Source organism: Ixodes scapularis, unplaced genomic scaffold (genome assembly GCF_016920785.2).
Source record: "Ixodes scapularis isolate PalLabHiFi unplaced genomic scaffold, ASM1692078v2 PGA_scaffold1__304_contigs__length_218370807, whole genome shotgun sequence".
Lineage (NCBI taxonomy): Eukaryota > Metazoa > Arthropoda > Arachnida > Ixodida > Ixodidae > Ixodes > Ixodes scapularis.
The window spans coordinates 14,402,847-14,417,346 of NW_024609846.1; the positions used below are offsets into that span (position 1 = coordinate 14,402,847).

Consider the following 14,500-nt stretch of genomic DNA (forward strand, 5'->3'; position numbering starts at 1 on the left):
GAAACGCCTCTCAAATAGGGTATTGTTACTTGCCCTGCCCTAAGTCGTCCATTATCCTGACTTCTTCCTTGGCCCATCTGTTTGCGCGTGTTATCAATAAAACGTTTCGGATAATTCCGCTTCATCAACAGGTCAACAATAACAGCATCCTCAGAAGCGCGCAATTGAGGATTAGAAGAAATGCGTTCGGACCGATGTAGCAAAGGTAGCCGCGTGTACGCGTGCTACCTTCGCTGCGTCTTGAATTAAAGTGAAACGGAGTCTAGACGAACATTCTTTCACGCGGTCGCGTCTTCTGCGAGAGAGATTCGAGCTGAATAAGTAAATTGAGGCAACAAAGATGGACAAACTTTTAAAGTTCTGTCAAAAATATCGGCTTACCAACGTCGCGCGTTTACGTAAAACAACAACAACAACAAAAAAAAGATGTTAGTCTAAGTTGCAGTATAAGCGAACACCAGCGCAATTAAAATATAAATATAATTACTTGCATTACGCAGACAATCTGAAATCGATGAACCGCCGCTCCCAGCCTTCCGGAAACATTGGCTGCCACAGCTGAAACGCTAGGCGTGCTCACGCCGCCGATCTGTACGTTCAGTATCAAACGGGCTCCGGAGAGCCGTTTGATTAAACCGATGCTGTTTGCAAAATGGTCACCGGTTTGAGCAAACGTGCGACAACTTTGCCCAAACGAGTCACCCATCTGCCCAAACGAGCGACCCTTTTGCCCAGACGAGCGACCCGTTTGCCAAAGGAGTGACCTGTTTGTCCAAATAGGTGACCGTTATGGCTCATACGGGGGACCCCTTTGAGCCATACGGGCGACCCCTTTGACAAACTGGTGACCGGTATGGTTAAACTGTTACCGGTATGAACCCGTTTATTTTCATTAGGCGCCAAATGTTTTTTTTCAGTAGGGACGCCAGTGCTCTGAACCAAAGGTTCAATATCCTCCGGCCGATTTCCCTTACCAGTAACCTGTGTAAACTCACTGAACGTATGGTGCTCGAGCGACTCTTGTGGCACCTTGAGAGGAACTCTCGCTCCACCCATATCAACTCGGATTCCGCCACGGGATTAGCACGCAAGACATTCTCCTTGTGTTGCACCACGAAGTCCTTGACGCCTACTTGAAACTGCTGATGAGAACGGTGGTGGCGGTGGACGTTCGCAAGGCCTTCAACACCGTCCCTCACGAGGCGGCCATCCAGAGCTCAGAGCTTGCCGTAGTGTGCGGCCACCTTCTCAGTTTCGTTAAGACTTGCCTGAACGACCAAATATATTAGATCAAAGCCGGTGACTTCATCGGACCCCATCAACTGAACAGGACCAGGGTATTGCAGGGCGCGGTCCTCTCGCCCACCGTCTTCAACCTGGTCACGGCAAGACTTCCCCCGCTCCTTGAAGCGGTTCCGTCGCTGCGCTTCGCCGTATACGCCGACGATGTCACCATCTGCGTAACGACGGGATCGGCGGGCAACACGAGCACACGATTCAGCTTGGCCTCGACGTCATACAGGGCTTCCTTTGAGATGTGGGTATGAGCGCGTTGGGCCGAGAAGACCGAATACGTCGTGGTTCTCAACGGGCCCCGCAGAAAGACCGAAGCGGTCCACAACCAAATCGCCCTCAGCATGGCCGGCCAGTGAATACGGCGAAACCCCTCCATACGGATCCTGGGAGCCCACATAGATCAAGATGGGAACGGCACCACGTGGGTGACGGAAGTCGTCTTGACGTGCAAATCCTTCCTCCACCTCATCCGTAGAATCACGCAGTGGGGCACGCGGGAGAGAGAAACGCGCCAGCTCGATACGTCGCTGCTCGAATCCCGTATCCTTTACGGCTATACCTATCACGTCCTCACGCTCAGGCAGGCGGAGCAACTCGGGAAACTCAATCGCGAGGCAATGCGCATCGTCACCAGACTGCCTAAGAACACGCACCTCTGGGAGCTGTACGCACACAGCGGCATGAACCTCCTGTCGGAACTCGCTGAACGGGCGCTAATCGGCCAGAGAGACCGCCTCAGCATCTCGACAGCTGGACTTTCTATATTAGAAGAGCTCCTCGTGTGTCCGAGTCTGGACGTCCGCCCGGCAGACGCGCACTCGCCTCCTCCGTGGACTGCCCCGGTCACGCTTACCGACGGAAAACCCCTCCCCCGAAACATGGGACCTGGACCGACTAACTCCTAACGACTCAAACGCTTTGACAAAGCGCACACACGTAGCGTCGCGCACAAATCACCGCCTACGCACGCCATAATCTACACTGACATGGCGGAAACCTTGCTGTCGACTGCCGGCGACAAAGGCGAAGGAGAGGCTATCGCGTGGGTCGACACCACCCATGGCATTCCGAACGCGGCTCTACTTTCAACCACTGAAAACGTCGACACTACGGAAGCGGAATTCGTGACAAAACCCCGAGCATCCCAGTGGGTTTTTCAAACATTTGCACCAACAGACATCCCACACAGGCTCCTACTGTTCACCGAATCGACTAGCGCGTACGAAAGTTGCAGACGAGCCTGCGGGAGCCCCTCAACGTACACGAGAATAGTTGGCGAGTTGCTCGCCGCGCTTCTAAAACTTCGTAGGAATCGCAACATCCAAGCTGCAATTTCCTAGCTGCCTGCCCGTGCGGGCGTCAACGGCAACGAGGCGCGAGCAGCAGTACGCCAGATGGCATCCGCGCCGAACGCATTCCACAACTCAGCCGGCGAGGCAGCCGGCCCGGCCGACCCGTCTGCCGTCAAGGAAAGTGCTCAACAGCGAAGGCGGAGGACCCTGCGGCACCTACGTGAGGAACGGGAGGAGCGCCCGGACGAGCAGTTGCGTCCCGTTCCTCCGATGCCGAATAACCTATCGAGGAGCACTCAGACCCTCGTTCGTCGCCTCGCGACCAACCCTTTCCTATCCCCGGCGCTGCGCCATAAGTTCTCCAACGACGACCCTCACGAGGGGGTGTGTCGCCGGTGCCTCAGGACCGCGACGGCTGCCCTTGTTGTCTGGGAGAGCAAGTGCCACGTTCGCCTTCGGAAAACGAAACTGGAGGAACTCCCTGACACGATCCGTCCGGCGACGTACGTCGGTTGGATTCTGCCCACCAGTCGTGACAAGGCGATCGTTTCCCTGCTGTCGATAAAGCTGGCAGAGTTCGTCTACGACGACGACGCCTCGGCGGACGACTTTGCAGCAGCCAGAGGCGCTGGTACCAGACAGCCAGCCAGACCGCCGTGACGGCAATGGCGGATCCTTAGGCTCGCACCGATGCAGACGCCAATGGTGCATTGTATGTGTGTATGGTATACATGAACATATATTATATATAACAGGGTAATGAAGAACGTTCCAGCAATATCAACAAAAACCCGTGAGTAAACTTAGACGTATAGTGTGTTAATTGTCACTAGTGTCAATTTGTTCCCAAACCCTTGCTTAAAAGGTTCATTACTAGAAGTGAATTGAAGATACATGACAAGAGTATATGGTAACCTGTTAACGTTTTAATTAAGTAGCTTCGTCGTCTACTACTGAATCATCTATTGAATGTCACGTTGTAAGACTTATAAAATGTAGTTACACATTCCTTTCGAGCCTCGTCCGTCATACAAAAGTTATGTTTCGTTGATTCCGAATCCTGCATGACGGGTAAAATAAAACTTTGAACAAAATGTGACACCCTAATATGGTGTGATGGCAGAGAAGGAGAGTCGCATGCAGCGTTTACAGAGTGAATAGCAGCAAGGAACCATTGTCCTTCTTTTTCGTACATAAACGGTCCTCCGCTGTCTCCCTGAAAACAACAAAAAAATTATTATTGAACTATTTTCGGAAAGCTGATATAAATAAAGAGGAGATATCATCGGAACAAATTCCTCCAGCTGATTCAGGGCAGCAAATTGGTGTCTCACGCCGTACTAACTGCCTTCACTTTTTTGTAATTTTTTTTTTTTTTTCATTATATGTATACGTTTTTGACCCGTGCATTCTGGAGAAAAAAAAAACAGTTGCTGAAATAAAAACGGTTGCCGCCCGAGGTCAACAATTTCACTCGGCGACACCAATTTGCAATCTGCATGCGAAAAAGATTGTACATCAATTGTGTTTTCTTTTCGAAGAATGGTGATACCGAGACAGAATGCTTTCTGTGGTATACGGCAATACCACACTGAAACAGTCCGAACAGTTTCTACCGTTTTCTGAAATTCAAAGCGAAGTGTAATAAATTATTTCTAAGACGGGAATAAACGAAACCCTTTTATGTCGTGTCAAGTACACAGGCGAACGAGGAGACCGATGAGGTTGAAATTATCGCGATGAGTACAGACAGAAGTACAAGAGAGAAATTATTCAACTTCGCCGCAATTCTGGTTTATAGTGGACGCCATTTACAACATGGTAGGTGCAATTTGGTGTCCGTTTAAGGTGAGCCTGATCATGAAGGGCTTTTTCTGGGAAAATTCAAAGTGGCTGGCCTGAAAATCATGTGCTAAAAGCTACATTTAGGGGCCCGTTGCGCACGCATCATAGAGCCATTGGGAAAAAGAGACTCTTCACGCTCTCTTCTGGTATGTTTTTGGTGCACGACAACACTGGTCATCATGTTGCGACTATTGTACTGGATGCATTAGCTCAGATAGAATGGGAGGTTTCCTCTATCCAGATTACATTCCGGACATGCCACCATGTGACTCTCAGTTTCTCGAACCCTTTAGGAGAGGCTAAATGGACCACAATTCTACTCCAAAGCGCAAGTCATTGCTGGTTTTACCAATGCTTCAAAAACACAACAAAATTCTTTTTCGCGAGTGCTATCCGACAACATCTCCAAGCAGACGGTTGCACGTGACAGTGCGTGCAGTGGCTTCTTTGACTGAACTCTGGCGAATTCCTGTTTTCTTCCTTCCACAGGGTGTCTAAATTTTACTTAAACAACTTTTTTTTTTTTTTTTTTAAGGTCGAGAGTTACACGCCGGTTGTCTTGACCTTTAACTTGTCAAGCTGAGTGGACATAGGATGAAATAAACGTCACAATAAGGCGGATAATTAACCAGTATAGGTCGAAATTTTAAGAAGAGGTTTTACAAACAATGTAACGATTGCAATCTTTACTCTAATACCTCTTAGAGTCATTACCAATTCAATGAAATAAAAAAATGGTTTTTAACAAATCTATTTATTGTTTTTTTCAGTTTCTTTTTTTGCCAGATTTTAAAATTGGGCTTTTATAGAGCGCCTAAACCCTGCTCGGCAAAGCCGCCTAGAAGAGTGACGCTGTCTTTTCAGTCGTTACTCTTACGGCACTGTGTCGACGGCGCAGTCATCGTGGATATGCTGCTGAACTAGTAATGACGTGACTGAAATGAACACGTGCATTCTTTTAAGCCTGATTGTTGAATTTTTTCGGTGTTATTTTTTCGCGCAAATTCAAAAGTGCCCTTCCATTCCCCCTCCCGCCCCCTAAAGAAAAATAAAAAAAACCAGGAAGCCAAATGGAAGATTGATCCACGCCTAACAAGCCATTGCTTTTCGCAATTTCTTTTAAAGTTTTGTGGCCTCCTGTTTTACTTGCAGCCGATACTGGGTTTGTAACATCCATAAAACAAATAATTAAAAGCGAAATATTAGATTTTAGTGAATTAGCTAACTTGCCGTGACAATTTCTCCCTTACCTGATGTCCGCCAAGCCTGATAGTTAAATGGGGAAGACTGTACTCGTTCGACAGTTGTTCTATTTTTAAGACAAGTATATTTGTATCGAAATGAAATAACATGTATAATTCTCTATCTACTTCCGCCCCATTTGGTGAGGTACAGAAAATATTCGTTCGCCTTCATAAAGACACTCGGAAGGGCCTCCATTGATAACGCTTTCTATTTGAAGTTTTTTTTTTTTTTTATATGTTCGTTTCTTTGTTTTGACGTTCACAATTGTACGCTTTGGCCACCTTTAGTGGTTGCTACAACAGATCGTGAATACTTCACTGAAACGGATCGACAACTAAGGGCGCTCACCCTCGGTCTGGTATCACTATTCTACGGGGTTATATTGAGAAACGCGGCACCCGGTTTCGGGGCTGTGCAAATAAACTAAGCATCGCCGAAAGTTGAAACTTCATGACAATGCAACGCTAGTGCTAATTAGAAAACGACAAAGTTTGAGATCGCATTACCTTCATGAAAAGAACCGAGAGAAAAATTAAATTTGCTTGTGAGCCGATTCCCACCTAAGCCAAATATTTGTAAAATCAAGGAAATGGCACTGGGGGCTTTTGTTGAATTTATTGAAGAATTGTCAACAAGTAAAACAATAATAAGCTGGTAAATTGGGCCAGTTGGTGCACGTTATTCATGATGGGGAAACCGCTCAGAAAACACAGACTACGAAGTGGGACATGCACAACATACAGCGTTGTCTTTTTGTTTATGCTCCTCCTCGCAGTCTGTGTTTTCTGAGCTGTTTTCTCTATCAAATAAAGCAGTGTTTGCTGTTTTTTTTTATAAGTTTGTCCATTTAATACTAAAACTACTGCTACCGGCATTTGAGATGTTTATTTTTGCTTTTATAAATATGAAGCTTAGGGGGACGTCAGCCCCTATTTGTTGTTCATTTCCTGCAAGTATTTTATGCAAGTAACGTCCTGCTTTTAAGGTTATGCATTATAGCACAACTAGCGTAATGTTACAATTGAGTTTCAGATTTCCACGATTCAGAGTCCTTTATCTCGGCCGATAGCCCCTAATTTTTTTTTCATCATACGTATTTATTTTATGGTTTAGTACTAATCTTCAATAAGGACTGCAACCGTTTTTATCAACAGCTGTTACGTAAGGTGAGCACTGTGCAGTTCTTTAGATTTCTTTACATTTGATACATTCTCGAAGTCTGGTGCCAGGAATGTCACAATGTTAACTTGCAAATTTGCAAAACATCTACTGAATACGCAAACAACATAGCGTTTTCAGCTTCTTTTAGAAGGGATCAGTCCAATACAGTTTCATAAAGTTCTAACTCAAGTTCCGATGCCTCTTTTGTAATCCCAAGTTGTCATTAACAAACTTTCATTCAGCGGGAAACTGAACCAATATGTCGCATTTCCGAGTTGAGTACAGTTCTTAGTTTTTTTACACCCAAAGCTGCAGGTAAAACTTTTTTTAGATATATTCAGGCGAAAAAGACATAGTTCAACTCAGTTTCGAATGCATGTGAGGGACTCATGGCACGAGGGGTCATTTAATTTTTTGTGCGGCTGCCGACCAAGTACATTTTATTCTCAGGAAAATATACAATAATTCATACTTACTTTGCACATTCCCTCTTCGGAGCATATGACGTACTTTGGAACAGTTGTGGTAAATTGTCGAAGCTGTCGTTCGCACTGTTCGTTAGTAATTAAGGATATATTTCTTTCCCTCAAGTTTTCTGGGAAAAAAGGTAAGAAAATGCGCTTTCGTTTCCGTGGTGACGCATCCTTCGTTTCTTCTGCTGAACTCTCATAATCCACAAAATCTTTGAGGTCTTCATCTGGTTCGTTTAATGATTCATCCGTCTCATCGGAAACAGGTAGATAGTCTGAAGAAAATTGAAAAGCTTAAGATTCTTATTGGGAATGTGCAGCGATGAAGAACTTTTCACCGTTCTTTGGGTGCCATATATCCGATTTGTAATTGTTTATTATTTATAACGCAGAGGTTCATATAACTGAAAGGTTGTACCCAAAATAAGAATATAAAACTATACATTCGTAAAGAAAAAAAATTGGGATTGGTGTTTTGGTTTAGCCATGCAAAAAGAATTCATTGTTTACGAAAGAATTACAGGCACGTAAAAAAATGTATGCAATGCAAGCAGGCTTTTTTTTTAAATAGTAAACATAATACGTTTAAGCTTTTAGTTTTCTGAATAATATGTTGGATGAAAAACAAAATTAAACTTGCTTTGATAATTTTGAGAAAACCCGGTGAACACAGAATGAGCCTTACGTGTGTCATGCGTGCGTTATGAATTTCTGTGCTGGTTGGGGGAGCATTTACTGGTTTCGGATTCACTGCACACTCAACATACACCTTTGAACTTCGGATTGATCAGAATTATTAAGGCAAGTTTAAATTCTTCAAGAGTGGAGAGAGTTCTTTACATTCACAGTTTGATGATAAGTTTTTCTTGGCTTCTGTTTTTTAATGAGCCGGTGTAGGGCCTTGAATCTTTAAATTTTAAGTATCCGCTTGTGGCGCGTCAAGTTAATAACGAGGGAGAAGGTTTATATCGGCATTTACTCTATCAATTCCTATTTCCCCGAAATTCTGACACGATCGCAAGCTCAGCTATCTCTTGATACGTTGCGTTACATAATTGTATCATTAACCGAGGCTGCAATGAAGGCAGAAAACACGGCAGGAAGAAAAAAATGACGCTTCAAATAAAGCTGAAATATTATTGCCATTGAATCTAGAGGCTTGCAGCGACAGCACCGTCTTGCCCGCAACACGCTCCCTCGAGCCGCGGAGGAGGCTGGCACGCACCGGGGATACCCGACACCAGCTCGGGGGCCCCGTTGCGGGCCAGACGGCCAGACCTCCGTGGGGGTAGACTAAACAACTCAAGTCGCCCCACGGCAAGAGAGAAGAGAGGAGAAGAAAGCAGACGCCTTGCGAGCAGCGCCCGGTTAGGACGCATGAACATTCCTCGTAGTTTTAATGTCGTCATTCTTGTGTAGTCCCTCAGAAAAATAAAACGAGTTCAGTAGAACATTATTTGAATCTACAAATCCATTTACATATGGCCTCCCTGAACATGAGAAGAGAAAAGGAAGCCACGGAAAAGGGGAAAAAAACACCAATAGCACACTCTCATGGACAAAACACAAGGTACGAACACGAAGTCTATCCGGCAGATTAAGCTAAAAAAAAAATGACAGCCGTCTACAACTCCCTGTAACGCCGAATTAGAGCGCAGCTCTTGAGGGGGAGGAGGGAAGGGTACTTAGGGTCACGTGTTCTCGGGGGGAGGGGGGTCACGCGACCTAGGGGTGTAATCACATGACATTGGGGGTCACGTGACCCCCAAGGTCACGTGACTCCCTTCCCAACGTCACGTGGGGGTCAGGTGATTTCGTGGGTCACGTGACCGGGGGGTATCACGTGACTTCGGGGGGTCACGTGACCACGGCGGGGGTTACGTGACCCCCGCCGTGACTTTTGCGCTAGATTCAGCACAGAAATTTTCCCGCTGATTCTAGCGGGGAAATTTTTTCGCTAGATTTAGCGGAAAAAATTTTCCCGTACATTTAGTGGGGAAGTTTTTACGCTGGATTTACCGGGGAAATTCACCCGTAATGCAGCGTGCGGTTATGCAGACGGCGACGGCGACGGCGACGGCGACGCCACTCAAGCCGGAAACGGGCGCCTTATTACTGCGCTATAAAAGATGGTGAAGCTGAATTGTCCAACCTATAGTTCACAGTCCGAACAAACATATAAAAAAAAGGTCACCTCACAAACGTGCAGGCGACTGCAAGACCAATCCTTTCCTTCACACCAACTGCCATTCAAAAACTGCCAAGTCGGGTCCGGTTCGCAATCTGATAAGTAACGCAGTCCGAAAATTCGGTGCTAGCGCTATAGCGGAGTCTTCAAAATTCTGTTCAGCCGTCTCAACGAAGTAAAATACCTTCAAAAGCTTCTGTCCAAAAAAAAAAAAAAAGGCTAAAAGAGTTTCCGGGCAGGAAAAGCACGCTGTCTTCACGTTTTTTCTTTGAGTACCCCATAACCTCAAATCTTCCTGAATTTGGTCCCCGTGCGGCATTTATCCTAGACAATACCTTGAAAAGATCGACTTCGTCCACTTCGGCCCAATATGTTGCCTTAAAAAAACACACAGACACACACGAAGAAAAACGTTTCGCGCGTATTTCAAGGACTGTCTACAAAATCACATCTGAATTTCGTTTTTGCTATATTGGTCAGACCACGCTCAGCGTCCGTGACCGTTTGACCAAACATAGACGGTGCATGTCCACGATAAGGATCCGTATTGGGGGTTTCAAAGCACGCCCAAGAAAATCAAATTTTGGTACCGTTGCAAAATTTGACGACCTCTGTGATTTTAACAGACAAAAATGGCCAGAAACATGACTTGAAATTGTCAATTATGAACGGAAACCATAGAAACACAGTGGATAAGTCGTCCCTATGTTTGGAGGCCGTATAGAAAATATCTCTTGACCTATAACTTCTGTGGGAAGGGAGGGGAGGAGAACATTTGTATAAAACTTGTGTCGTTTTTGTGTTGGTCTTTCGTAGCAAATTTTACGTTTTTGTGTAAATGGGTGCTTTTCTAGAACACACGGCTTTGAAGTAGCCTGTTTTGTATGTGCTTGTTCGGTCTGTGAAGTACCGTTTCGAGCATCTAGCTTCACCACCTTTTTGACCTCAAACTGACAGAGATACTTGGTTTTCGTACTGTGTGTTTTACTCCTGAGAGTATATAGTTTGCGATTGTTTCCCCTTTTCCCCGGTTCCCCATTGTCTTTTCTAGTTTAGACCGTACTTAAAGGGGCAGTGCAATGATTTCAATGTTGCAATAATTGGCGGTTTACATTTTTTATATTGTTTATGCAAGCACTAGTGACCGATAACGTGTCACCTTTCCTAAAAAAAATGCTATTCTGCAGAGTAATAGCAAAGCAAAAAACGAATTATTTTTGGTCTGCAGCCGCCTGCCGGGGTCACGGAAACTTAAATGACACCGTCTCTGGGTGATACGCGGAAGTAAAAAAACCTGTCCCCCTCCGCTGTTACACTCGCCATCAGCCCCGTGGCGAATCGTCCTTTGTGTCGATTGCTCGCCGCGACCTTCGACGATGCTGATCCTTTAAAAGTGGACAATCGCGGAGGAAGCGGCTGGTCTTTGAAGAGAGGACCCAAGGAGAAACTACGTGAACCCCCAGAGTATGTCACTCGAAAGTTGACGTGGAGAGTAGAGAGGCACATTGACCTTTGACTTGTTTCCTTGTTTTTCTGAAATTAGAAGTAGCGCTCGCAAGAAAATACGGTTTCCTGCTTTTCGTTTCATAGGTGACGGCGAATAATTTCCGCAGTTAATTGGCCAAAGTCTGAAAATTGTCTCAAAGCTCCTTTAAATGGATTTGTGGCAATAAAATGTGAGCTGCGGTCGAGACATCTTTCCATCTTTATTTTTGTGTCATCACCAGGGGCTCAGGTAAATCTACAATTATGAACTTGCAGCAGCTCCCTTGCGCCCACACCTTTCGTCTTTCAGACGTGGTGCCGTAATTACACATAAGGAGGAATAGGCTTTATAGAGGAACCAACTACGAGCCCCGACTGCCACCCAGGGACTAAGTGTGGAGGACTAAGTATCACTCGCCATCAACGGTGGCATGTGGACTCCGTTTCACTTTAAGTCCCACCAAAGCCACCGACAGAGCCAATCAAGCAGTGCCAAAAGTGCATTCTCAGAGCGCTAATCGACGTTACAGGTATGATATCACAGACTAAACCAATCACATACAAATAAGTCTCCGTGAGCCTGCGCTTTTTATATTGCGCATCACCAAATTTATTGGGTATCAACGACTTGCGAATATCCGAAAATAGCAGAAAAACAACAGACATCGCAATGTTTCCTGAGAATATTTCAAATGATAGTCATAAAAAATCCAAAGACAGTAATTAATATTTTGGAAGCGTGCAGTTTTAATTCCGCTGCTTTACAGGCTCTTTGCGTCGAATCCTGTAGGCCAGATTCACAATATTATAAATTTCTCCTTTTGTTGACAAAATATCTTAATCTTCTCAGTTGCGCTAGTTGCCTTGTATCATAGAACGAAAAAAAAAAGATGAATGCAATTAAGGTTACGGTTATTTTCAAGTCTGAGCATAAAAACAACCAATCAAATTACTGACCTCTTCCTGTGGTGAAAGTGTTTTCAAAATGGCAACAGAAAAATATACACTCCATATGATGCACCTTTGGTGATAAGAACAATGTCCTAACATCTTGCCAATTGGTTTTAGGAAAGAGAATTCAACGGAAATCGCGCTAATAAAACAAAAATCGCTAATTTTAAACAATGCCACAAAGAAATTGTTTACCTTGGGTTTTTTATTGATTTTCAAAGTTTTCGACAACATCAACCATTGAAATCTGCTCTAAAATTAAATGCATGCGGAATGCAAGGAGTAGCCTCAACGATTCTCGAGAGCATTTTTTTTCAAAGTATCGGCATCGGTGTGTCGTGATAGAAAGTCAGGAATCTAGCTTAAGGAAACTCATGTCAGTGGTGCCGCAGGTGAGTTTCCTTGGACTCCTTCTGTTCAACTTGTACATAAATAACTCAGTAAATATTAAATACAGTCCAGGTTTTATCATTTACACGGACGACACTAGTTTATTTTTTCCGGGTGAATTTGTCCACCAGGTTTTATGTGCGGCTAATAGCTTTCTGCAGAAGATAAGTTACTGTAAGATCTCAAACTGTCCAGTAATAATACAAATAAGATTAATGAAATACTTTTTCTGTTCATAAATGGTGTGTTCATCTACTCAAGGGCTTTCTTTCTAAAGAAAAATATTTACTTTGTAAAAAAGTGAAGGTTTTCGGTGTAATATTTAATAGGTACATGAGCAGGGACGCAAAGTCCAATGTATAGATCGCGGACTTTCAAAAGGTGTTGCCAGTATTTAAAAGATGGAGACACATATCTTACCCTTATCGGTCTTAGTCCTTCTTTATAACTCCCTGTTTTACTCTTGCTATAATTACTGCTTTATTGTTGTGTAGCACAACAACTACAAATATCCATCACTGGATATGCTCCAGAAGAAAATCATGCGAATTATGTGCAATGTGGAGTTTAACGCTCCCACATTACAAGATTTCATAAACCTTAAAATAGTTCCAATGACAGAGCATTACAATTATGAACTTCTTTTAACGTAACAAACGTCTGTAATGCAAAATATTTTTTTCCTATCAATCTCCAGCATGAAGTGGAGGGTGCGTGCAAATGCAAGCCGTTGAGTTGACACATGGTCAACGCCTCGCTCAAGTGGAGTCTACGGCCTCCACATGCTGCAGTTCTGGTTGCCTAATGTCATGAATATGTACGCCTCGATTTGGCACGGACTTCATGATGTTGAGCAGGAGGGATATTCGTTTTTGTATTCTCTAATGTAGTGGCCCGCGCTAGCGTGACTCAAAAATCTCTTTTAAATGTAGGTTTACTTTTTGTTTTGAGCGTGAGCACAGCGCCGTGTGCTCACGCTCTGGTGAGCGCGTAATTAAAAAGTCCGATTCCCGATGCCGTAGTGGTATGAAGTTCGTAGATCGACCTTTATTTGTGCCTAGTACGATTCAATCTTTGACCTTTAAGAAATGCTTGTAAGGCATCTCGGGTCCTTTTTCGTTTAATGGTGTGTTTTGCTTCTATGTAAACTTTGCTGTACGGATCACGAGTCTGTAAAATAGTTCATCTTGCTGGTGGGGATAAGAAACGCTGTCAAGCGACAACAGTCAGTTTTTTTCTCTCTCCCCTTCTCTCTTGCAGAGAACCAAGAAAGTTGTAGTTGAAAGTTGAAATTAGATTTGTGATGTTTCCTTGAAAACGTTACATTCCACGGAATGTCCCAGAATGTTGGCCGCGGAATTAGCTTAGCCTATGATAGCAAACTCACAAAGAAAACCATCTCCGTGGTTTTGCATGGCTTATAGTGCTTGACAGCCTTCACTAGATCGTAGTGTCGGTTACTATCTAATCTAAGTATGATTATGTTGGAATGAGTCTGACTGGGCTGCCGACGACCATCTGCGGAGTATGGAGAGCATAATGAACTAAGCATCGATCACGCCACTAACTCTCACGATCTCAGTATGCTGAGATTGTGCGAGACAGCCGTCGGAGGCATGACTCACCTCCGATGGCTGCCTGCTAAGTTTGCTTTAATGAGCATGTGTCCCCGTCGACGATCGTCCGAAGACTCACTGCGCTGGACTACGTATAACATACCGGTGACTTTAGGTTACGGACTAAGTATGATGGACAAGACATGAGTTGCCACGAACTGTCTTCTGCGGCTATCATGCTGGACCAAGTTAACTCGTCTCCGACGGCTGCTTACACACTAAGTTCGCTAAACTAAGTTTGAGTGGCCCACAACAGGTTGCCTGCAGACAAAGTGTGCCGGACAAAGTATGACTTTCCGCCGACAGTCACGTGTGGAATTAGTATTACGGGCTTAGTATTGTTCGCTGCCGACGGTCGCTGGTGAACGAGGTATTCTGGACTAGGTATAACCCACCCCCGGCCGCTCGCCCGCGGACCATGTACAACGGTCGCCTGCGGGCTGAGAATGCTGGGTTAAGTATGACCTGCAGCCGAAGGTCGTCTGTGAACGAAGTATTTTGCACTTAATGTAACTCGCTGGCGACGGCCTGGCAACCAAGTATGCTAGATGAAGTATTATT

General features: G+C 44.8%; 1 protein-coding gene across 1 annotated transcript in view; it reads right to left on the reverse strand.

Annotated features, from left to right (window-relative positions):
* Window positions 1-3,546: 3,546 nt before the first annotated feature.
* The window catches only part of LOC115329812 (enteropeptidase-like), a 54,908-nt gene continuing 43,954 nt past the window's right edge, over window positions 3,547-14,500 (reverse strand). The window contains exons 5-6 of the mRNA XM_040212043.1: window positions 7,316-7,584; window positions 3,547-3,804 (exon numbers count right to left, since the gene is read on the reverse strand). Of these exons, the coding sequence (XP_040067977.1) occupies window positions 3,547-3,804; window positions 7,316-7,584 (527 nt within the window). The remainder of the gene's footprint in view (window positions 3,805-7,315; window positions 7,585-14,500) is intronic.